General features: G+C 47.0%; 2 protein-coding genes across 11 annotated transcripts in view; one reads left to right on the forward strand and one right to left on the reverse strand.

Annotated features, from left to right (window-relative positions):
* Positions 1–482: 482 nt before the first annotated feature.
* On the reverse strand, positions 483–13141 carry LOC123651603 (collagen alpha-2(I) chain-like). Its single transcript, XM_045575124.1, has 3 exons — positions 11362–13141; positions 8644–8749; positions 483–819 (listed from the first exon to the last, which is right to left on the reverse strand). Exon 1 carries the CDS (start codon positions 12745–12747, stop codon positions 11569–11571), a length of 1179 nt encoding a protein of 392 aa, XP_045431080.1. The 5' UTR covers positions 12748–13141; the 3' UTR covers positions 483–819; positions 8644–8749; positions 11362–11568.
* AMMECR1L (AMMECR1 like) overlaps positions 12021–24633 on the forward strand; it is a 36230-nt gene continuing 23617 nt past the window's right edge. For 9 of the 10 annotated variants that reach the window (XR_006740423.1, XM_045575128.1, XM_045575125.1 and 6 more), the window contains exons 1-2: positions 12021–12158; positions 13378–13487. The gene's annotated coding sequence lies outside the window, so the exon portion shown is untranslated. The remainder of the gene's footprint in view (positions 12159–13377; positions 13488–24633) is intronic. The other variant, XM_045575126.1, reaches the window with a different exon arrangement.

Consider the following 24633-nt stretch of genomic DNA (forward strand, 5'->3'; position numbering starts at 1 on the left):
AGGTCCAGTAGGATTCGCGGTAAGCCCAGGTCCAGTAGGATTCGGGTTAAGCCCTGGTCCAGTAGGATTCGGAGGTAAGCCCAGGTCAAGAAGGATTTGGGTTAAGCCCTGGTCCAGTAGGATTCGGGGGTAAGCCCAGGTCCAGTAGGATTCGGGGTAAGCCCAGGTCCAGTAGGATTTGGGGTAAGCCCAGGTCCAGTAGGATTCGGAGGAAGCCCAGGTCCAGTAGGATTCGGGGTAAGCCCAGGATGGAAAGGATTCGGGGGAAGCCCAGGTCGGGAAGGATTTGGGTTAAGCCCAGGTGGAATAGGATTCGGGGTAAGCCCAGGTTGAGCTGTCACTGCCTACTGCTCTCTGAGTATCAAACTCAGGTGGCTGAAGCTGGGACAATAGTTCCCTAACCCACTGGAAGCTTCCCAGGTTAGGGCACCAAATGTTAGGGTCGCCAAAGAAGGAACACACGAGGCCCAGGGGGTAAAGACTTGTGAATTTAATAGGTCATCTGGATACCAGATGGGCTGAACTCCAAAAGAGCCCCAGCACCCAAAGCTGGGGGAGCAGAGGTGTTTAAGGACTCCAGGCGGACTCTTCTGGGCCGGGAATTCTGGAAACTCCAGAGCAGAGAGAGAATGGTCTCAGCAAGTGGAATGTCCATTGGAAGTGGCCTAACAGTCAGTTCCCAGGGGAGGGGCATCGGTTTAATTACCTGCTCAGGCCAACAGTCACCAAGGCGACAGATCAGGGTGATGTCCTGTGGAGGTCAGGAATAGTACTTCCCAGTAAGCAGGATTGTGGTAGAGAAGGACAGATGACATAATTCTGAGGGTAAACAATTAAGATGTATTTTAATTTCTGAAATAACTTTTTCCTAACTAAAACAATCACTATTTTAACAACTGCAATTTGAGGATAAACTACACTGAAATTTCAAAAATTTATGTTCTCTTGTAAAAAAAAACAAACAAACACAAAACTTAAAAACTTAGATTCAGAGAAGGAAACAAGAGTGTCTTAAAACGTGTCGGTCCAGCCAGCATGGCTCAGTGGTTGAATGTTGATCTATAAACCAGGGGTCACAGTTCCATTCCCACTCACACACAGGCCCAGGTTTCAGGCTCAATCCCCAATAGGTGGCTTGCAGGAGGCAGAGATTAATGATTCTTTCTCATTGTTGATGTTTCTCTCTCCCTTCTCCCTTCCTCTCTGAAATCAATAAAAAATATATTGTTTAAATGTAGGATAAATAAATTGTGGAAAAATCATTCAATATGTATTTAGTATTATTCAATATGTATTGAATGGCATAGCAGTCTGTGTAGTAAAGGAAAAAAATGAACTTGAGCAGCACATAACCAAAGAGATGAATTTCTGGGACATAATGCTAAACAAAAGGAACTTAGGCACAGAAGAATACATACTGTGAGTCCATTTCTATGACATTCAAGAGCAAGCAAAGCTATTCGGTGGTGACAGAAGTCAGAAGGACAGTTATCTTTAGAAGGGAGATTGATACCAGGCAAAGACAGGCCTCTGTGTCCCTGGAAATGTCTACATCTTCCCTCCGACAGTGTCACGTGGACACACACTGATGTGGGAATTCACCAAGCTGCACACTTAAGATTTGTGCATTCTACATCAGTATGTTGTATTTCAATAAAAAAGTAATACAAAATTCTTGTTACAGACTATACATTAAGAGTAACCGGACAACCAAGGGGTCCAGCTGCCTATCACTTGAGCCAATTAAGCTGGGACAGGGTTGAATCGTGTATGAGCGTTTATTCCAATACTGCTGGCAGCATGGGAGAGCAGCAACTCATCCACAAAAATCTGCTCTGCACCCCCCATAAGCCGCTGCTTATACTGGATAGGACAAGAGTATGTGGAGAAGTAGGTATGACAGGCCTGGGAAAGCAAGCACAGGCTAATCAACATGCAAGCAGGCAGAGGGGTGTCCCTGGGCACCCCAGGACCAGATTACAAGTGATAGGGGCTGGGGATTGTAAAGAGCAGAGGTCTGCTATAGCAGATTCATTTGGCTACAATTTTGTAAATCTTTCCATAATGACAGGCAATTCTCAAAAGGAGGATGGACTGCATTCCAATGTGAACTCTCAGCCAGGCTAGAATGTGCTTTCTCTATGCAGAACAGAGCCATCAGGGTTAACAGAGCAAGATTAATGTTTCATATAATTACTAGAAGCCCAGTGCATGAAATTTGTGCACAGGGTCCCCTCGGCCCAGCCTGCACCCTCCCCCTTTTGGGACCTCCTCGGGGCCCCTTCCTCTCTGAAATAAATAAAAATATATTTTTTAATTCTCTTTGAAGAGCAGTGTAGGTAAACGCTGGCATTCGCTGCCTCTCACAATCACATCAAATTCACAACTAAAACACAGAACAGCCATCCTTCAGAAGCGCCTGAAATCTAGCGGAATGGAAGCCTTACAACGAGAAGTGAAGAAGAAAGCACATGGAGACTGGTAGGAGGCACAGTGGCCAAGAACGGGCCTCCAGGGTTTTGCTCAGAGGAACACCTAGTCTGTGGAGGCCTTCCATGAGAAGCAGGGGTCCCCGCTCCACGCCAGACCCTTCCACCCAGGGTCCCAGTGCTGGGAAGAGAAACTCCCATAACTTTGGGCTATAAAAACCGGCAGAAACTGTGGCTGAATGACACAGAGATTACTAGAGTCCTAGGTAGTTCCTCTTAAAGGGCCAGCACACAGACTCACTACTTCTGAGCTCCAGGGCTGGGGCAGCAGCTTATGGGGATTCCAGGACATTCAGGGAAAACCGGAGTGTCTGGCACCAGGGCAAGAACTCAGGGGTGGCTTTCTCCCAGACAAAAGTGCTCACAGAGGTCATTTTTCCTATGCTGAGGCCTCTCTCTTCTCAGAGCTGACTGACAGGGCCATATCTGAGTTTCCATCAGCCTGGCTCACACTGTTTGCTCTGCCCTGATGAGATCCCTTCCCTTCAAATTTGCAGCCCCACCCAATCTGTTTGCAGTGGCTTTTCTATATGAATGTCCTGTCCTGGCTCAGGTTTCAGACTTCCTAAAATCTCTCAAATGAGCATCCGCTGGCATCACTATGTCCCATTCCTCTCAATAAATGGTCCCAGTCCTGGCACTATCAGCAGCCTGCCTTGTTTCACAGCTTGGCCTCTCCTGGGCACTTCTATGCACAACACAAGTGGCAGCCATCTGCAGATCATTCTGTAGGTCCTGATGGGTGGCTCCAAGCAAGGCACAAGCAGTGGCTGACTTTGCCTCTCCAGGGGAGACCCAGAGCCAGTGCACCTGAAGGACAGCTTCAGACTGCCAACCGAAACCTAACATTGTCACTGGTGATAAAATGTAAAAAGAGCTAGCCAGGCTTGAGGGCTCTGAATGGTCAGAGCTATTAACTCATTGACTCTAAGTTGAGTCACTGGTAGTAAATTATAGAAAGAGCTAGCCAACCTTGAGGGCTCTGAATGGTCAGAGCTATTAACTCATTGTCTAGTTGAGATAGTGGTGGTTGAGGCAACTTTAATTTGTTAATCATATGTAAATGTAAGTTGATTTTCTGTTGTTGGAACTTCCTGCCTAAGAGATGTCTTTGTTTCAGAATCTCAATAAAAGGAATGGTAAAAGGCCAGAGAAGGGTTAGTCTTCCCACTAGAGGTGGACTTCCCACCTGGACCCCATTCTCCCAAATTAACTCTTTTCCAGTCTCTCTCTTCATTTTAGTGTGCGGCCTTCTCCAGAAACCGGACCCTGAGTGGGCCCTGAACCGCGCAGGTCGTGTTAAGGGATCCCACATCAGACCATACCAGATTATACTCTACACATCCATACTTGCCACATTCAAGGGGCAGACTCAGTGAGCACCAAGGCCCCAATGAAGCAAATCCTGATCCATAGGCTGTCTCCTGCACAGTTGCTCTTTCCCCGTAGTCACAGCTGATCTTCACAGCCAGCTGGCCTCAAGGTCAATTCCTCTCAGAGATGCTAACAGCAATCAAGGCTCAACTACAAGACAGTGCACACAGCCCACACAGGGACACACCTAGAGTGTCCAGCCCAGGTGCCTGGGGAGGCTGAGTCACTGGGCCCTACAGGACACCTACTACATAAGGCCACTCTGCCAATTCCAGGAGACATAGCAACTCTACCCAATACATAGAAACAAACACAGGGAAACAGCTAAAATGCAGAGACAAAGAAACGTCACAAATGAAAGAACATAAGAAGTCTTCTGTAAAAGAAATAAGTGAAATGGAAGCAAGCAAACTACTAGATACACAGTTAAAACAATGTTTATAAGATTGCTCGAGAATCTTAATGAGAGCTTTAAGGGACTTAGTGAGAATTTCAAGAACCTTAGTAAAAACATCAAATACATTAAAAAAAAAAAAAAGAGAGAGCTGTCAGAAATTAAGAATAATTTACAGGAAGCAAAAACCCAGACAGAAGAGCAGGAAGAAAAAAGAACCCAAAAATATGAAGATTGTGTAAGAAGCCTCTGGGGCAACCTCAAGCATACCAACATTTGTATCATGGGGTACCAGAAGAAGAGAGAGAGCAAAATATTGAAAACCTGCCCTAGCCAGGTTTGCTCAGTGGATAAGGCGTGTGGACCAAAGGGTCCCAGGTTCAAGTCCAGTAAAAGGCACATACCTTGGTTTCAGGTTCCTCCCCCGGTTGGGGTTCATGCAGGAGGCAACCAATCAATGTGTTTCTCTCACATTAATTTTTGCTCTATATTTCCCTCTCTCTACCACTCTCCCTAAAAATAAATAGAAAAATATACTCAGGTGAGAATTAAAAACAAAAACAAAAATGAAATATAGTGGCAACCATACTTTGGTAAAAACTGCTGTTTGAATTTTAACCCTGCTAAGTCTGGCTCTTGCATCTGATTAAAACACTGGGTACTTACCTCAGCTTCCAGGTGGAGACCTGGAGGCTAAGGCAATTTTCCTTTGCCTGGAACCAGGACCACAGGAGATTGATTCCCACTGACTCAGTAGCTTCAGGGATAGAAACTGTAGATAACCTTTAGAGTCTAACCGCTGAGCTCTGCAAGATAGGGCCACATTCCAATGTCCAGCAGGATGTGACTGGGAACCAACCCTGCGGGTTGTCCCCAGTCTTTAGAATTTATAATAGTCTTTAGGATTTTAGGAACAAAAGGAAAATTCTTGTGGTTTAAACCTTTAAAAGGAATTGCCTACCCCTGAAACGGTGCAGTCATTTGGAGTCCACCTGCATGCGGTGCTCTTGTGGCTGTCCTGGCCAGGCAATAAATCCTTGCCTGCTTTTTTTAATTAATTAATCAGCCTCCGGTGGTCTTATTTTGAACCCAGGGTTCGACCCCACAACAAAAAAAAAGATATTGAAAACCTATTTGAAGAAATAATGACAGGAAACTTCCCCTACCTAGTGAAAGAAATGGACTTCCAAATCCAGGAAGTGCAAGAGGAACTCAAAGAGGCCCACACTAAGACACATCATAATTAAAATGCCAAGGGCTAAAGACAAAGAGAGAATCATAAAATCAGCAAGAGAAAAGCAATTAGTTACCTACAAGGGAGCACCTATAGGACTGTCAGCTGATTTCTCAACAGAAACTTTGCAGAGAGAAAGAGGAGGGGGCCGAGACCGGTTTGGCTCAATGGATAGAGCGTCGGCTTGGGGACTGAAGGGACCCCGGTTCGATTCCGGTCAAGGGCATGTACCTTGGTTGCGGGCATATCTCCAGCAGCTGATCGATGACTCTCTCTCATCGATGTTTCTAGCTCTCTATCTCTCTCCCTTCCTCTCTGTACAAAATCAATAAAATATATTTAAAAAAAAAAAGAAAGAAAGAAAGAAAGAGGAGGGGGATGGGGAGGAGAGTAAGAAGTGCAGGGGAGGGGGTAGGAAGGGGAATGGTCCTGGGCCAGGAAGCAGGAAAAGAAAAAAGAAGAAAAATATTTTTTAAATATGAACAATAAAATGGCAATAAATACATAGATATCAACAATTGAATCAAAAAATTAAAATAAACAACAAGGAATCTAATGAGCAAAATAAACTGATGAATAAAATAGAACCATAGGCATGGAAACATGAAACAGATTGATAAATCTCATTTGGGAAAGGGTGCACACAGGAAGAGATTAACTAAAGAACTTATGTGCGTACCTGACGCCCAGTGCACGTATTTGTGCACATTGAAAGGAAATTAATTAGAAGGTGGCTGTCAGGGCGAGAATGGGCAAGATGGGCTGCACACATCCTGGAGCACTGGACCTCGAAGGGAGTCTGCGGATATCTCCAGCAGGTGGGGTCCCTCAGCCCAGCCCCTGGGGACTGGGCCAAAACCAGCAGGCTGACATCCCCTAAGAGGTCCTGGAGTCTATGAGGACACTGCAAAGTTGCTGTCGCGCTCTAACCAGTTTGGCTCAGTGGATAGCGAGTCGGCCTGTGGACTGAGGGATAGTAGGTTCGATTCTAGTCAAGGGCATGTGTGCTGGGCCAGATCAGCCAAGGGTTCAATGAGCCTGAGGGAGGGCCGGAGAAGGATGAAGAAAAGACAAAAAGAATAAGATGGGTCTAGGTGGATCTCCTGTGCCTGGCTAAGGCCACAGCAAGATATCCAGACGGTAAGCTGAGCCTTTATTTTATAACTAGAAGTAAACAAGGTAGTGGTCACCATAGTTACAATGTTCTTCTGAGTTTCACTTGTTTTGGCAGCACTTGCTGCACCTCCCACAGCCCATTCGCTACCCAGGAAGGATCTATGGGAGGTCATAAGGTCAAGCTAAATTATGCTAAGAGGGCTGTGCCCTCTAAGCTGGGACTTGTTTTTGTGGCTTTGCCAGCAAGTCAGTTCTAGGCTTAACCCATAGCTGCTCCCTTCAGGCATGTACCTTTGTTGCAGGCACATCCTCAGTAAGGGGTGTGCAGGAGGCAGCTGATCGGTGTTTCTCTCTCATTTATGTTTCTAACTCTCTTTCCCTCTCCCTTCCTCTCTGTAAAAAATCAAGAAAATAAATATATATTTTAAAAGTTGCTGTTGCACCAAAACCGGTTTGGCTCAGTGGTAGAGCGTCGGTCTGTGGACTGAAAGGTCCCAGGTTCGATTCCAGTCAAGGGCATGTACATTCGTTGCGGGCACATCCCCGGTAGGGGGTGTGCAAGAGGCAGCTGGTCAATGACTCTCTCTCATCGATGTTTCTAGCTCTGTACAAAATCAATAAAATATATTTTTAAAAAATTTGAACTGCCTTCTTACATCTTACACGAAACAGCTATTGCCCTTAAAACCCCTCCTCAGTCCCCACCTTAGGTTCTGCCTTCGCACTTCACCCAGATTAGGTTCTGATTGGCCGGTTTCTATGCCAGTCTGCGTCAAAAGCTCCACCTCCTAGGCAGCAGTTGTCTCCTCACACTTCACCTAGATTTGGTTCTGATTGGTTGGTTTCTATGCTAGTCAGCATTTCCAGGCCTATCAACAGGCCTGATCTGAGAAGTGGGGCTGATCAGCAGCCCCAGTGGAGTCCCAAGAGAAAGAGAGGTACAGCTGCCGGCCAGGCCCTGAGAGAAAGAGAGAGGCAAGTGCTGATCAACTGCTGCCACGGAGGCTATGGATCAGACCCTGCCTCTCTCTTAGGGCCTCTCTTTGGGTCTGATCCACAAGCCCCCTCAGCAGTCAGTGCTGGGTCACTGCACCCACAGTGGCAGGCAGTCAGTACTGGGTCACCATGGCAACCCAGCACTGACTTCTAGTTGGTCGAGCTTTCAGTTGTTTTGGATGTTACTACCCTGGGTTTTTATATATTAGGATAGACTAGAGGCCTGGTGCACTAAATTCATGCATGGGTGGAGGTACCTAGGCCTGGCCATCAATCAGGGCCTATAAAGGCTGTCTCACCCAGTCCTGATTGGGCTTCAGGCTGCTGGACAGGTCTGAAGGGACAGGGCAGGGATCGCAGGAGGTTTGCTGGCTGGAGGTAAGGACTAGAGGAGGTGGGCTGGCCATGGGAGGTTGGCTGTAGGAGTGCACTGACCACCAGGGGGTAGCCCCTGCGCTGACCATCTGCCTCCTGTTAGTCAGTGCACACCATAGTGACCAATTGTTCCAGTCACTCAGGCTTTTATATATATAGACTAGAGGACTGGTACACAAAATCCATGCAAGAGTAGGCCTTCCTTCTCCTGGCTGCCAGCACCGGCTTCCTCTGTCACCCAGGATCCGGACTTGTTTCCCTCCAGCTCCAGCTTCATCTGGAAGGATGTCCAGAATGACATCCGGAAGGATGTCTGGCCTAATTCACATATTTCCCTTTTATTATTATAAGTAGGCATTAGGATGGACACAATAAGATGGTGAAAGCCTAGGGCGTGCAGGAACCAGGTTGAGGGTGATGCTGGGGGAAAAGGGGACATCTGTAAGGGACATCAACAATAAAGACTAAAATAAATAAATAAACAAACAACTAAATGTTCTCCTATAAAAAAATAAAAAATCTCGTCTTTGCTTTTTGGTATTAAACAACAGTAGCAGCATTTAGGTCCTACTTCTCAGTGAAATGCCTTTTTGATAGCAAAAAACAAGGTTTCTTTTTGTTTTAATTTGGTAATGTTTCAAGTCCAATTTAGTTCCATCACTTACCTCCCCACGGCTGGACAGGCAGGGAGCAATAATCCCGTCTGTGGGCAATACAGTACCGCCCTGGGAGCAGCAGCATAAGGCCCTCTTTCAGATGCATGTTTTAACACTGTCAGTGGAAAGACCTTCGTTATGTAAAATTTATTCTGATTATTGTAAGTCAGATCTGATCTTATTCAGAAGCAAACCCGTAAATTGACCTCTGGCTATTGCCTCCCACATTTCTGGCTCCAGGCCAGGGTTGGAGAACCTTTTTTTCTGTCATTTGGATAGTTATAACATCATTCTTGGGCCACACAAAATTATCACCTTAAAAATTAGCCTGCTGTATTTGGCCAAACATTTAATTAACTCACCCCTAATGCCTTGGCAGCGCCAGACCAAATGATTTCTCGGGTCTTATACAGCCAGTGGACCTGCTGTTCCCCACCCGTTCCAAGGCAGACGAACATCTAATTTGTGTATTTCAGGCAGACCAGGGTAAGAATCTGGCAAATGTGACCTTGACAGCAGATAGTGTGTCAAGACTGAGAGGAGCCAAAACCGGTTTGGCTCAGTGGATAGAGCATCGGTCTTCGGACTGAAAGGTCCCAGGTTCGATTTCGGCATGTATGTTGGTTGCAGGCACATCCCTGGTAGGGGGTGTGCAAGAGGCAGCTGGTCGATGTTTCACTCTCATCGAGGTTTCTAGCTCTCTATCCCTCTCTTCTCCTCTCTGTAAAAAAATCAATAAAAATAAAATAAAATAAAAAGACTGAGGAATTATGAAGTTATAGAAATCCCCTTTCAAAAAGTTACCTGTTGTACAAAGCACTTCATTCTCTTCCTTTCCCTCTTGTCCTTTGCCAGGTTCTCTTTGAGAGTCCTCGGTTCAAGAGGCACCCCAAACATTCCATTTCCTGTTTGTTTTGCCTACATGCAATAATGCTAAAAGTCTGTAGTAGTAGATCTTATCCTACTTGAGTACATTTTATTTTTTATTTTTTTAATCCTCACCTGATAACATTGATTCTAAGAGGAAGAGAAACATGGATGTGAGAAACATTAATGGGTCACCTCATATGCACCCGCTGCTGGGGATCAATCCAGCATCACAGGCATGTGGCCTGGCGAGAAACTGAACTGGAGACCTTCCCCATGTACAGGAGGATGCTCTAACACTGCGAACACCAGCCAGGGCCATTTTGCATTTTATACTAGAGGCCTGGTGCACAAAATCTGTACACTCAGGGTGGCGGGGGGGGGGCTCAGCCTGGATTGTGAGAGGGTGTAGGCCAGGCTAAGGGACCCTATAGTTGCACTATTGGGGCCGGGGAGGGACACAGGAGGCTGGCCAACCAGGGAGGGACCTGGGAGCGCTCCAGGGCGTGACAGCCCACCTCACTCAGCCCCAATCAGACAAACACCAGCAGCAAGCTAACCTACCAGTTGGAGTGTCTGCCCCCTGGTGGTCAGTGCACATCATGGCAAGCGGTTAAGGGGCCTTGGTATATCATTAGCATATCATGTTTTGATTGGTTGAACAGACGATTGCATGACCAAACACTTTCATGTTGGGCTTTTATTATACAGGATACTTTTCTTGGCTCCCTGGGAACAAACACGTTAAGAATTCCTTCGTGCATGAACAGAACAGCAAGACATGGCAGTCTATACTAGCATGTGAGATTGAGTCTGTGTTGCTAACAAGATTGCCATGCTTTGCCCTGGCCCTGTTGGTTGGAGCATCTCCTCTGGTGCATCAGAAGGTCCCATTGTATTCCAGGATTCCTGGTGAGGGCACATGCCTAGGTTGCAGGTTCAATCCCTTTCAGGAAGCAACTGATCAATGTTCCTCACATCCAAGTTTTTGTCTTCCTTCCTTCCTCTCTCTCTTAAAAAAAAAAAAAATCAACATTCTCAGGAGAGAATTAATAAATATATAAACAACAGGGTGTGTCCGTGTTGCAGAGCCTATATAATATGGGTAGGTTGAGGGAGCAGGGCGAAACTAGGACTTTCAGTGAACTCTGTGATTAAAAATAGAACCAACGCCGAAACCAGTTTGGCTCAGTGGATAGAGCATCCGCCTGCGGACTCAAGGGTCAGGGGTTCGATTCCGGTCAAGGGCATGTACCTTGGTTGCCAGCGCATCCCCGGGGGTGTGCAAGAGGCAGCTGATCGATGTTTCCCTCCCATCAATGTTTCTAACTCTCTATCCCTCTCTCTTCCTCTCTATAAAAAAATCAATAAAAAATATATATATTTTTAAATATATTTTATTGATTTTGTACAGAAAGAAAGGGAGAGAGACAGAGTTAGAAACATCGATGAGGGAGAGTCATCGATCAGCTGCCTCTTGCACACCCCCACCGGGGATATGCCCTCAACCAAGGTACATGCCCTTGACCGGAATCGAACCCAGGACCCCTCAGTCCCCAAGCCGACGCTCTATCCACTGAGCCAAACCGGTTTCGGCTCAATAAAATATATTTAACAAATAAATAAATAAAAATAAAATAAAATAAATAAAAACAGAACCAAGAGGTCGCTGTTTGAAGGGCACACGCTTCAGCAGCGGGCTCATCCCGTGTGGGGAGTGCAGGAGGCAGACAATCATTATTTGCTCTCATTGATGTTTGTCTCTTTCTCTGAAATCAACAGAAATCTGTTTTAAAAAAAATAGAAACGCGGTCATCAATTCAAATCCAATAGCAAGTAGGTGAACTTAAAATAACTTACTCCTAACTTCAATAAGATGTTTTTTGGCGCTGATGTTTATGGAATAGCTCTGTACTGTGGCTAACACCGCCGCAGCCTTGGTCTGGGGCCGCGAGAGGTGTGGAGACTCCGGACAGGACCCAGGCTGGTGCAGCTGGCCCTCCGGCCCGCGAGTCGGCCAAACTGAACGCTGGCCAGAGCTGCCCTTCCCGCTGGCTGGGCTGCTCGTCAGGCCACGGCCGAGTCAGGGCGGCGGCGGGGCCGGTGCTCAGAGCGGAGGCCCGGCTGGAGGCTCGCGGGGCGCGGCGAGGTTGGACTACAAGTCCCGGCGCGCCCAGCGCTCGCGGGGTCGGCCCGGCATGCACCGCGCCTGCCGCCGACGCGGCCCGAGCGGCCTCCGCAGGGCGTGCGGCGCCGCCGGCCCGCCTTCCTGGGCTCCTCGCCGCGGGTCCCTCTCGCTTCCCACCGCCCGACAGCGGACCCTGCAAAGCCGCCTCTCCACCAACGCCAGCCAATACCGCGCGCCGGCGGGGCCACGTGACGGCGCCGGAGGGGCCGGGCGGCGCTCGCGGCCCCTGGAGAGCCCCTCGGCGCTCCCGTCACCCTGCCCCGGTGGCTGCCGGGATACGGGCGGCTCGGGCCGGTCCCGCTCAGACCTCCAGCCGCGGGGCGTCCAGTTCCGCCGCCGGCGCGTCTCCCGCCCGTCCGCCGCCCGCGGGCCGCTCCTCCGGGCCCCAGGCGCATGGCTCCATGAGGCAGGCCAAGGCGGCGCGCGAGAGGTCCCGCCCGCCCCGGCTGCGCCTGGCCCGGGAGAGAAGGTGGGACTCGGCGGCGCCCCCGCCGCTGGCCTCCTCCGGGGTCGCGGCGAGGCCCGGCCAGGGCGGGGGAGGCGGGGGCTGAGGCCGCGTGTCCCGCGAGGGCGGCGGCGGAGGCCGGCTGGGCGAGGCGGGCCCCGCTCCGTCCCGCGCGGCCTCCGGAAACAGTTTCGGGTCCGGGTAAAGTTGGGGGTCTCGGGCCTCCGGCGGCCCCTCCCTGCCCCCGCCTCCTCCTCCTCGTTCTGCCAGGGGCTTCCCCGTCCGCGGTCGGCCCCTCGGCCCCACCCGTCGCCGTGCGGTCTTCCCGGCCCCGGCTCCCTCCCGCGGCCCCTCCCCGGCCTGGGCCCCGCGGCCCCTGCGCCCCTCGGGCTCGCGCGCTCGCGCCGCCCTCCGCACGCTCCGCTCCGCTTCCTGGGTGCTGGTGTGGCCAGCCCCCGGTCCCCTGCCTCCCGGCGCCGTCCCTGCGCCTGCCGCCTCCCCGCTGTCTGCCTCCTGCCGGCGTGGCTTTGCCCTTCATCCCCTGCCCTTCTCGGGGCCGTGTCCCGACCTGAACTCGCCCCGCGCTCCACCCCATCACCGCGCTCCACCCCATCACCGCGGGCCTCTAGGCTTTCACTGCCCTCTGCTCGGCGAGTAGGTGGGGCCTGGAGTCTCCTGTTGACAAGTTTGGGAAGAGCTGTTCTCTGCTCTTAGGGGTGGGAGAGTTGGTGAGATGGATGGAGACTGAGATTGATGGGCCTGTCGGAGTAAGGATGGATGGCTCTTAGCCTCAGGCGTGCTCCGCTGCTGCACGAGGGCCTGTCCTCGGACCCTGGCCTGCTGTCCAGTAGCCAGCACCATCTCTGCAGCAGAGGATTTGGGAATATGTTGGTATTCTGAAACCGGTGGAGAGCCTTGGAACGCTATATCTCGGCCTGAGAGCAGGTTTTGTTATAAATTAGTGGTGGAGAAAGTTTCATGTGGGCCTCATGTTCAGGTTCAGTAAAACCTCTGACTCTCAGCGGCCTCTCTGTGATGCCGAGGAGGAGGTGAACCATGCCTGGGACGGCCATTGCCGCCCGAGGTTTGGGTTTGAGATGTTTGAAGTTCGGAGAGCCAGCCTGTTCCTTAGCTGTTTGTGTTTTTAGAAGTTGCTCTGTTGAATTGTAGTTTTTCAGAACCCGTCTCTTTCATCTACACTACCTTGATTTTGTTCATTCACTGCACCTGCATTCCATCTTAGGTACAGGAAGAAAGAATGGAAACGGAAGGAAGAAAATTCATTTCAGAGACAAAATAGCTCCCCTCCTCTGTTATAGCTGTTTCTCCTGGCAAGACAAACTTCCTGCTTCAGTGAGTATTACTTTGGATATTTAGAATGTAAGTTCATTGTTTTAGGCCTGTGTTAGGACTTGCGGGTATAGATTTTACTTTGTTGTTTTTTTTAATATATTTTATTGATTTTATACAGAGAGGAAGGGAGAGAGATAGAGAGTTAGAAACATCGATGAGAGAGAGTCATCGATCAGCTGCCTCTTGCACACCCCCCCTGGGGATATGCCCGCAACCAAGGTACATGCCCTTGACCGGAATCGAATCCAGGACCCTTCAGTCCCCAAGCCAACGCTCTATCCATTGAGCCAAACCGGTCCCAGCTAGATTTTACTTTGTTTACTTGATTTTTCTACTTCCATGTGGGGGAGGGGGGGTGTCTTACTGTTGATAAAGTTCTTTCCACTTGCTCTTTTTAAAAATAATTTAAATATGTAAAGACAAGTTTATTGCTCATAATTCCAGTGGATTGACCTAGGTGGAGTATACGTAGCATTACACTTACCCTCTTTGTCTGAATATGTAAGCTGGCTCTGTCCCTTCACAAATTACCCTTTAAAAAAAACACCACAAAAACAAAGAGCATAACTCGTTCAGTTCCTATCAAGGTCAGTTACTGGGTCTCTTCCATACAGTTATAGTGTTCAGAGATATTAGGAACAGTTTGCCCTAAATTGGTGATGCTATTATCTTGAAAATAATTAAAATTCTATTAATTCGATACATGAAAACAAAGTTCTGGGAAAAAATTATTATTGATTTTTAGAGGAGTGGGGAGAGAGAAACATTGATTGGTTGCCTCCTGTACTCGCCCTGATCAGGAGTCGAACCTGCAGCTTTTTGGTGCATGAGTCAACACTCCCAACGAAGTGAGCCATCCAGCCAGGGCTTCCTTTGAGGGTTTGTTTTTTTGTTTTTTTTATATATATATATTTTTTATTGATTTCAGAGAGGAAGGGAGAGGGAATGAGAGATAGAAACATCAGTGATGAGAGAGAATCATTGATTAGCTGCCTTCTGCATGCCCACACTGGGGATTGAGTCCACAACCTAGGCACCTGCCCTGACCTGAAATTGAACCATGACCTCCTGGTTCATAGGTCGACACTACACTACTGAGCCACACCAGCTGGGCCCTTTGAGTTTATTAATAACTAGAGGCCGGTGCACGGGGTCCCTCCGCCCAGCCTGCACCCTCTACAACCCAGGAGCTCTCAGGGGATGTCCTACTGCTGGCTCAGGCCCACTCCCCATGGTTCTCTGCTCTCTGTGGGCCTGGAGGTTTCACTGTAACCATGGAGATGAAGCCCCCAAGCCCTGCTGCCCCGGCTCTGCCTGCGGGGCCTGGGGCTTCCCTGCTGTAGCGCTAAGGGAGCCCCCACGCCCTGCTGTCTGGGCTCCATTTGCCAGGTCTGAGGGCAGATCCAGACCCCAGTGGGGCTGATAGGCCCAGACATTGCAGCAGCGTGGAGCAGGGAAGAAGCAGATCCAGCCTCGCTGCTCCAGAGACAGGCTGGACACTCCAGCAGCGGGGCTGAGGGGACTGTGTACAGCCATCCTGTGGCTATGGGGGCCGCCATTTTGTTGTGGAGTGATGGTTAATTTGCATATTACTCTAATATTAGATAAGATTAAGTAGGATGGTATGCAAACACTTCAGGTTTTTTTTTTTCAGAGTGCTTTGCTTTTTTCTTTTTGGTTAATTTTCACCTGAGGGTATTTTTCCATTGATTTTCAGAGAGAGTGAAAGGGAGGGGGAGAGAGACACAGAGAGAAACATCAATGTGAGTATCAATAACTCACATGAATTATATGCTCCTGCACGCACCCTACCAGGGCCAGGATTGAGCCTATAACCATAGTATGTGCCCTTGACTGGAATCAAACCCGGTACCCTTCAGTCTGCAGACTGAGGCTCTATCCACTGAGCCAAACCAGCGAGGGCATAGTTTATATCTATTGGAGCCTCACAAACCGTTTCTCTGTAAGGGAGGCAGGAACAAATACTTCGTTTTACAAATGAAAAAACTGAAGCCCAGCCCTCACTGGTTTGGTCAGAGGATAGAGCATCAGCCTGCGGACTGAAGGATCCCAGGCACAGGCCTGGGTGCGGGCTCGAACCCCAGTGTGGGGTGTGCAGGAGGCAGCCAATCAATGATTCTCATCATTGATGTCTCTCCCTCTCTCTCTCTCTTTCTCTCCCTCTCTCTCCCTTCCTCTCTGAAATCAATGAAAACATTTTTTTTTTTTTTTTTTTAAATAGAAAGAACTGAAGCCCAGAAAGATCTGGCAGGTAGTAATGTGAAGGAATCTAAAAACAAAGTAGAACTTTTGATCCTGTATTTGTGTGTGTTTTTAAGTTAACATGAAAATGTATAGTTCTGTAACTTAAGAAACTTTTAATTATATAGGTAAATCTATATTTTGCAGGGAAATTTTTCACACAGCAAGTATTTTGGGTATGATGGGATTTCAAAAATATGGAAATGATTGTTTGAAATTATTACCAGAATGTTTGTGGGTTTTCCATTTGACTATTGTTTGGAATAGTTCCATAAGTCATCCAGAATTATATCTCAGGTGCCATCTCACTACTCATGTGATGCAGTTTTATTTAACTCTCTGACACACAAAGGAAAATTCTGTTCCCTTCTGTATTAAAGCTTGATTTGAATGTACACTAATAAGAGAAAAATATTCAGAGACCTCATTTTTCTTGGCCTCTTTGCTACTCCTACTACAAACCTTTCCTGCAGTATGGTGGTGCCTCCAGTTAACTGTTTGAACCTGGTGTGTATTTTCTCACCTCCAGACTTGTCTAGATACTTCAATCCGATTATTTTGCAGTCTAACTTTGATGGAGTCCTCTCAGTGCTCAATATATATCAAGACTTCTATAATAATAGCATATCTAGCAAGTTTAGTTTCTTTGTAGTATAAACTTAGAGGAGCCAGACAGAGGAAAACTGTGTGCCACTCTCTAGCCCACAGTTGTTCTCTGTGTGGCCTGGCACTTGGTGACAAGGACGGCGGGTGGTTTACTAGAAGTGCTCTCCCAGGAGGCAAGCCTTACAGTCATCAGAGTAATAATCACATGTTAATATCACAATCTTTTAAACTACAAGGCGGTTCTTTTGTTCTTTTTTTTTTTTTTTAATATATTTTATTGATTTTTATACAGAGAGGAAGGGAGAGAGATAGAGAGTTAGAAACATCTATGAGAGAGAGTCATTGATCAGCTGCCTCTTGCACACACCCCCTGGGGATATGCCCGCAACCAAGGTACATGCCCTTGACCGGAATCGAACCCGGGACCCTTCAGTCCCCAAGCCGACGCTCTGTCCATTGAGCCAAACCGGTCCCGGCTGTTATTCTTTATTGTTTAAAGTATTACATGAATCTCCTTTTTTCCCCGTTGACTTCTCCTTATTTCTGTAGAAATGGTAAGGATTCAGAGCTATGTTGTTTTGGAACTGAAAACTACCAGTATCTCTATTTCATTATTTTATTAATAGAGACACTGGTAGTATTGGTTATAGCAGGTACTTTAATAAATAATAACTATAAGTTAAAGAACTGCTAAATACTCTTAATGTTTTGCTCATTGACTACTCACAGGTAACTCTGTGGGTAGCAGGAGCCTAAGGCCACACAGATGTGGCAGCCTGCCTGAGTACATAGCCAGTATGTGGCAAATCATAGTTGGGATTTGAGCCAGACTGTAACCCCACAGCCTAGGTTCTGTACTCTGAAGATGGAAACTGTCTGGGAGCGTCAGCTTGCCGTTTGCAGTGATTTAAGATATTGGGAGAGGAAGGCCACTTCAGTCAGGGTGTCCTCCCTCCAGGACTGATCTTTATACCTTGTTTGTAAACATCAGCAATTTATAAGACAACATTTGTATTAACTCCTGAAATGATAAATTGCCCTTCAGGCAAATAAAAGTGCCCATCAATTCAAAAAGAAAGAAAATTCTTCTCAAGTGCAGTTTAAAAAGTAGATATCGTCTGCTCGAGGAAAGCCTCAAGCAATCTGAAGTTAGTATCAGCTGAGGCTAAGTTCAGGATTGACCAGTTACTGGTGTGTTTTAGCAAAGAAGACAGCTACTAGCATAAATCAAACCAGGAAGTTCATGTAGGGGATATTTCACCTAACTTTTGAAATATCCACATTGGCTGTCCATTTTCCTATGATTTAAATCATTCCTAGGTTTGGGCTGAATAGAGTTGACATTGTTGATGAGAACAAATACTTAGAATTTAGCTCCAGTTTCTTTTTTCTTTTTCTTTTTAATAAATCTTTATTGTTCATATTATTACAAAAGTTCCTCATTTTTTTCCCCTCCACCAGGTTCCCACCCCACCCTCTGCCCTTTCCCCAGCCCCCATTGTCCTAATCCATAGGTGCACAGTTTATGTTCAGTCTCTTCCCTCACCCCCCACTCCTCTTTTCCCCGAGAATCATCAGTTCGCTCCCCTTCCATACCTTTGATTCTATTATATTCACCAGTTAATATTATTCATCAGGTTTTTTAATTCCCTTGGTTTTTAGATTCACTTGTTGATAGTTACATATTTGTTGTTCATAATTTTTATCTTTATTTCTTCCTCTTCCTAAATAACCCCCTTCAGCAATTCGTTTGGTGGTGATGAATTCCTTTAGCTTTTTTTTATTTGTGAAGCTCTTTATCTGGCCTTCGATTCTGAGTGATAGCTTTGCTGGGTAGAGTAGTTTTGCCTGTAGGTTCTTGCTGTTCATCACCTTGAATATTTCTTGCCATTCCTGTCTGACGGTCGTATGTGTGCTCCTTTATAGGTAACTACCTGCTTTTCTCTTGCTGCTTTTAATATTCTCCCTTTGTCTTTTGCTCTTGGAATTTTAATTATGATGTGTCTTGGTGTGATCCTCTTTGGATTCCTTTTGTTTGGGGTTCTGTGCGCTTCCTGGACTTGTAAGTCTAATTCTTTCACCAGGTGGGGGAAGTTTTCTGTCACTATTTCTTTCAGTATATTTTCGATATCTTGCTCTCTCTCATCTTCTGGGACCCCCATAATTCTGATGTTGGTTCGCTTGAAGTTGTCCCAGAGGTTTCTTACATTATTTTCAACTTTCTGGATTCTCTTGTTTTCTTGCTTCTGTGGAAGAGTGTCTTCTGGCTCTTTGTATTCCAAATCTTTGACTTGATTCTTGCAATCTTCCATTCTGTTTTTAGGAAAATGGATAGCCAATGTGGATAATTCAAAAGTTAGGTGAATTATCCCCTACATGAACTTCCTGGTTTGATTTATGCTAGTAGCTATCTTCTTTGCTAAAACACACCAGTAACTGGTCAATATTTTTTATTTCAGAGAATGTATTCTTTATTTCTAGTTGATCCTTTATTATTTCTAGTTGATCCCTTTTCATATCCTCATAGGTCTTGTTTATTTTATCGGCCTTTTCTAGGAGATTCTTGAAAAACCTGATAAGCGTGGTTTTGAAGTCTATATCCAGTCACTTTTTGTCTTCCATTTCTTTTGTTTGTGATCTGCTTCCCTGAGTTGGTAGGATCAGCTGTATCTATGCCAGGAGACAGCCTTATTCGACTAGACTTGGAAAACTGCAAGAGCCTCTGTGCTCAGCTTGGATGGGGTGGAGTTTCAGGGTGGAGCCTACAGCCTTGGCTTCCTGTTAGCCCTGCCCTATGAGGTTCCTGAGTCTCAGTGTTCCTCCGTGTCCTTTGGTACTCGCAGCAAGCACCTCTGAGAGAAAGGTGCCCTAGAGTTTCACCCGCTACCAGACAGTCTAGTCTCTCCCACAACGAGCCCAGAACTGGGGTTCAGTGCAGTTGAAAGTGGGGTTAAGAGCAGTCCGGAGCTTATGTCTCCTTCCCGCTAGGGCAATCCAGTGGCACAGTCAACAGTCTGTGCGAAATGTGCGTGACTCGGGGGCTCTGCCTTTCGCCGCTCCCCTGAGCTTCCGCCTTACAGCCCAGATTCCCTCTGTATGAGCCTGGGGCCCGAGGGTCTCGCCTAGAACTGGGGTTCAGTGCTGTCAGATCAGGGGTTCAACACAGTCCGGAGCTTTTATCTCCTTCCCGCTAGGGCAGCGTTTTTCAACCGCTGTTCCGCGGCACAGATGTTGCCTGGTGTGCCGTAGGTGCAGACAAGACAAGAATTTTATTATTTTTCACTATTTTGTTTACTTAATATTTCATCATAAAGTAATTATAAAATACTTTCTTTGTGTTTATTTGATTCCTATTCAAGAGAATTACTTTATATATAGTCAATATAGGCACAGAGTTTAATTTTTTAACATTTTCTAATGGTGGTGTGCCTCGTGATTTTTTTTCATGAAACAAGTGTGCCTTTGCCCAAAAAAGGTTGAAAAACACTGCGCTAGGGAATGCCAGCCAGGCACTCAGCCGCCCCTCCTCTCCAGCTCCGTCCTCTCCCCGCATGCATGGTGTCTCCCTACCTTAGGCTTTTACAGCTCCTCTGATTTTCCTTCTGGTTTTCTCTTTCCTTCTCATTGTAGAATTTCCAGTCAGTCAGCTTTCCTGTAGTTCTGGATAATGTCCACTTTATATTTTATTGAAATTGTTGTGTGAGCCGAGACCGGTTTGGCTCAATGGATAGAGCGTCGGCTTGGGGACTGACGGGTCCCGGGTTCGATTCCCGTCAAGGGCATGTACGTTGGTTGCGGGCACATCCCCGGTAGGGGGTGTGCAAGAGGCAGCTGGTCGATGTTTCTCTCTCATCGACGTTTCTAGCTCTATCTCTCTCCCTTCCTCTCTGTAAAAAAATCAATAAAATATTAAAAAAAAAAAAAAAAGAAATTGTTGTGTGAGGCTGCAGTTAGGCCGCCATCTTGGTTTCTCCTCCTCTTCTCTCTAGCTCCAGTTTCTGACACACTCTCCAGTTAGCACCAGGATGGAACCAAGTATTTAAAGATTAGGTTGTGCCATAAACAGCCTATATAATAAAAGCCCAAGATGCTAAGTGTCCAGTCCAAAGCGTGATATTCTAAGGCCACTCAGCTACTTGCTGTGATGTTCACTGACCACCAGGGGGCAGGTACTCCAACTGGTAGGTTAGCTTGCTGCTGGGGTCCTGCTGATTGGGACTGAGCAAGACAGGGCTGGACACACCTGGAGCCCTCCTGCGGTCCCTCTCCAGCCGGCCACCTCCTGCGTCCCTCCCTGCCCCAATTGTGCACTGGTGTAGTCCTTCAGCCTGGTCTGTGCCCTGTCGCAATCCAGGACCCCCTGGGGGATGTTGGAGAGCCAGTTTCACAGGCTGAGGGACCCCACTGGTGCACGAATTCATGCACTGAACCTCTAGTTCTCATAAAATGACAAACTTGAAGTCAACTAGGAAATCTGTAAATAAGATGGCTGGTGTGTATTCCTTATGCAGGGCACCAGGTTAGGTGTAGTGAGAGGTAAAGGCATCCAGCCCTGACTGAGGTTGAGGGTGGCTGCAGGGCTGGCTGGGACTGAAGTGATGGAAGAACCTGCCCGCATCCCCGCAGAAAGGGAGGAGGACTTGCCAGCTGGCCTGTTATGGACCCTAAGGAAGGTGGATGACTCTTCAGCATCGAGAACATTTTTATTTGACACTTGCTAAGTTAGGAGGTGAAACAGTCATTCCTTTTATTTCCTCCAGCTTTCTGTGGAAGTACATCTTCATCTCTATCTGGTGGAAATCCATTTTACCTCGTCCATTCTCATTGATATCCGGTGAACAGAGGAAAATGAGATCACTACTATGGCTCTTACAATGGCCCTTGAGTTTAGCTTTTTTTTTTTTTTTTAAATTACATTTTTATTGATTTATTTATTTACTTATTAGGGAAGGAGAGAGCTAGAAACATCCTGCATATCCCCTACTGGTAATTGAGCCAGCAACCCAGGCATGCGCCCTGACCAGGAATCAAACCTGAGACCTGCTAGTGTCTGGGTCGGTGTTCAACCACTGGGCCACCCGGGCGGGGGAATTTAGCTTTGAAGTAGCCAGCTGAAAGCTTGCGAGGGTCCTAGTGATATAAGGTGTCTGTAAAGCAAGGATTTTTACACTAGTTTCCACTTATTACTCGTACTAGGATCAAAGTACCGTTTTGGCTAGTTTTTATGAGGTTTTGAGGAAGAGTAAGAACAAATTCCCACATTGTTTTAGAAGAGATGTTGAGTATGTCTTTAGGGGATTTTTGTTTGTTTATTTTGTTTTGAGCTGTTATTCTAAGATGTTTTACGCTGTACTCTCAGGTGCCTCGCTGTTGGAGAAATGAGTGCTTATTGTAGGGTGCTCCTGGGAGCCGAGTCTGGGACTGCCTGGTTGTGGTGAGATGCCTGCTTTGTTGGAGTAGGGTTAGAAGAGGCTCTAACGAAAGAATAAGTTTTGATAAAATTGGTGGATAGTAGTTAATGTAAAAAATAAAAGTATTTCCTTCTTTTTTATTTACTTACTGATTTTTAGAGACAGAAATGTGGATTTGTTGTTCACTTACCGTGCACTCACTGGCATGTGCCCTGGCTGCGGCATCGGGACAGCTCTCCAACTGACTGAGCCCCCGGGCCAGGGTTACCCACATCCTGTATGTGGCTCACTTAGCATTGCTCTGAAGACACGGCTGCCTTTGGGCACTACTGGAGAACATGGATTGAATTACTTGCTTAGTGGCCTCCCAAGAAATACTTGGGCCTAAAGAGTCACATGATTTGGGTTGGTACTCTTGGTTTCAAATGGTAGCTTGGAAGGGTGTGGGGGAATTGTAAACTCTTGTGTTTGTTCCCACTGCCCATCAGTGGTTGTACATTGTGTGTAGGCAGAATATTCCCAGAATTCATTTCTTCTGCCTTGGTGTGGTGTGACAATCTCTTCTGTTGCTCTGTTCCAGGGTGTTTCCCAATTAGGTAGTTGATAACACTTAGAGTTGCTACAATCTCATAACATCTAACTCTTCCTTCAGGTGTGCTTGGTGTAATGAGAATGAGCAAAGGTTTCTTTAACCTTGGTGTTTCATCCTTGCTTTTGGTTTCTTTGAATTTTGGGTCTCTGGAGGCATAGCTTCCAGGCCCTGTTGTCCTCTTAAAATTCCAACTCTCTAGAGTAGGGGTGTCGAACTCAATCAGAGAAGGGGCCAAAATCTAAAATCCAGCCTAAATCGCGGGCCGAATGGTTTACTGAACAGTCATAAACTGTCATTGTGATGGAAACGCAGCGGAGTGCAGTGATGACAGCGCGGTGCGGGCCACATTGCAAGGCCTGGCAGGACGGATTTGGCCCGCGGGCCTTGTGTTTGACACGTGCTCTAGAGATTAGATTGTTCTGCTTCATTTAACACATCCTATATAATAAAGCGATAATATGCAAATGTACCATTACTCCAACACTCAAGCTGGCCACCCCATGTGGACACAAGATGGCCAGCAGGGGAGGGTAGTTGTGGGCAATCAGGCCAGCAAGGGAGGGCAGTTGGGGGGGACCAGGCCTGCAAGGGAGGGCAGTTGAGTGGGACCAGGCCTGAAAGGGAGGGCAGTTGAGGGGGACCAGGCCTGAAAGGGAGGGCAGTTGGGGGGAACCAGGCCTGTAGGGAAATGCAGTTGGTGGGGGAGAGGTGATCCGGCCTGCAGGGGAGGGCGGTTAGGGGTGACCAGGCCTGCAGGGGAGCGCAGTTAGGGGCAATCAGGCTGGCAGGGGAGCAGTTAGGCATCAGTCAGGCTGGCAGGGAAGTGGTTTAGGGAGTGATCAGGCTGTCAGGCAGAAGCAGTTAGGGGCAATCAGGCAGGCAGGCGAGCTATTTGGAGCCAGCAGTCCTGGATTGTGAGAATGGTGTCTGACTGCCTGTTTAGGCCCAATCCCACTGTGTTTAGGGCAACCACTCCACAGTGAAGTCCTGGCCCTCAAAACCCAGAAGGTGAGAGCAGCTGAATAAATTGACACTTACTACATGGCAGACATTGTATTAAGCACTTCACATGTGTTAACTCGTTTTCCTAACAAACACACGAGGCCAGTCTGGTTACTCCCATTATGAGAAAACTGAGATAGAGGTAATACTGAAGTGTCAGGATTTGAACCCTGGCCAGTTGGTTCTGGAGTCAGTATTTTTCAACCAAGATGTTCCGCTCCCTCTCTTAATTGTCTCAACAAGACAATGAAGTCTCTGCTCAGAATCATTATAGTTTCTAGAAGTTTTAATGGATCAGGTGCATAAGGGTTTCTCAAAACTAATCCTATTTTCAAGCCAAATATTGAAGAGTACAGAAGTATATTTTCGGCTCTTTCAACTCACTACAAATTGCCCTTGATACAAAAATGTGTATTTTGTTATGGATCACCATATATCAAGAACATAAGTGAGCCGGGACTGGTTTGGCTCAGTGGATAGAGCGTAGGCCTGCAGACTGAAAGGTCCCAGGTTCGATTCTGGTCAAGGGCATGTACCTTGGTTGCGGTCACATCCCCAGTAGGAGGTGTGCAAGAGGCAGCTGATCGATGATTCTCTCTCATGGATGTTTCTAACTCTCTATCCCTCTCTCTTCCTCTCTGTGAAAAATCAAAAAATATATATTTTTTAAAAAAGAACATAAGTGAGTAAAACTTGTGAAATTTTTGTCTCATTCAACTTAAAGTCACAAGCTGTTTTTGTAGGAATAATGCCATTGCAAGTGGGTAGGTAAACATCTAATTTGATTTAAAACTGGAATTTATAACCAAAACACTGTTTTAGAGCAATGCGTAAAAAGGCAGTGATATGCTATGTGTTCAAATCAGAGAAAATTTAGGGAGAATATCTGGGGAAGGGCTCAAACATGTAGTCACTTGAGAAAAACCAGTATACTTTTCTCAAGTCAATAGAATTTTACAAACTGGCATAATCAATATTGAAGTAACTAGGATCTATTTACTAGTTCTGTGATCATTAACACAACAGAAAGAGGGTTTTGGTCATGTCACAATTGTACATTTCTGCCTTTGGCTTTTTAAGAAAAAAACGTTTGGTAAAACGGTCCTCCCATTCCCTGATCAGATGGCTTCTGGCCCGCCTGACGCACGCTGTGTTACGCTGAGTGGCTTTGCAGATGTCTGTTTTGCTAGGACAGGGCAGAAAGGCTACCTGACAAAAGGACTATGAAGCTTGGGTCGTTGTAGGAATAAAGGTTTCTACTAGGTGTAGCTTT

Source organism: Pipistrellus kuhlii, unplaced genomic scaffold (genome assembly GCF_014108245.1).
Source record: "Pipistrellus kuhlii isolate mPipKuh1 unplaced genomic scaffold, mPipKuh1.p scaffold_m20_p_66, whole genome shotgun sequence".
Taxonomy (NCBI): Eukaryota; Metazoa; Chordata; class Mammalia; order Chiroptera; family Vespertilionidae; genus Pipistrellus; species Pipistrellus kuhlii.

Coding starts and splice junctions, on each gene's coding strand:
- LOC123651603 (XM_045575124.1), bottom strand. CDS start 12,747: ATGGGGTGGAGCGCGGTGATGGGGTGGAGCGCGGGGCGAGTTCAGGTC.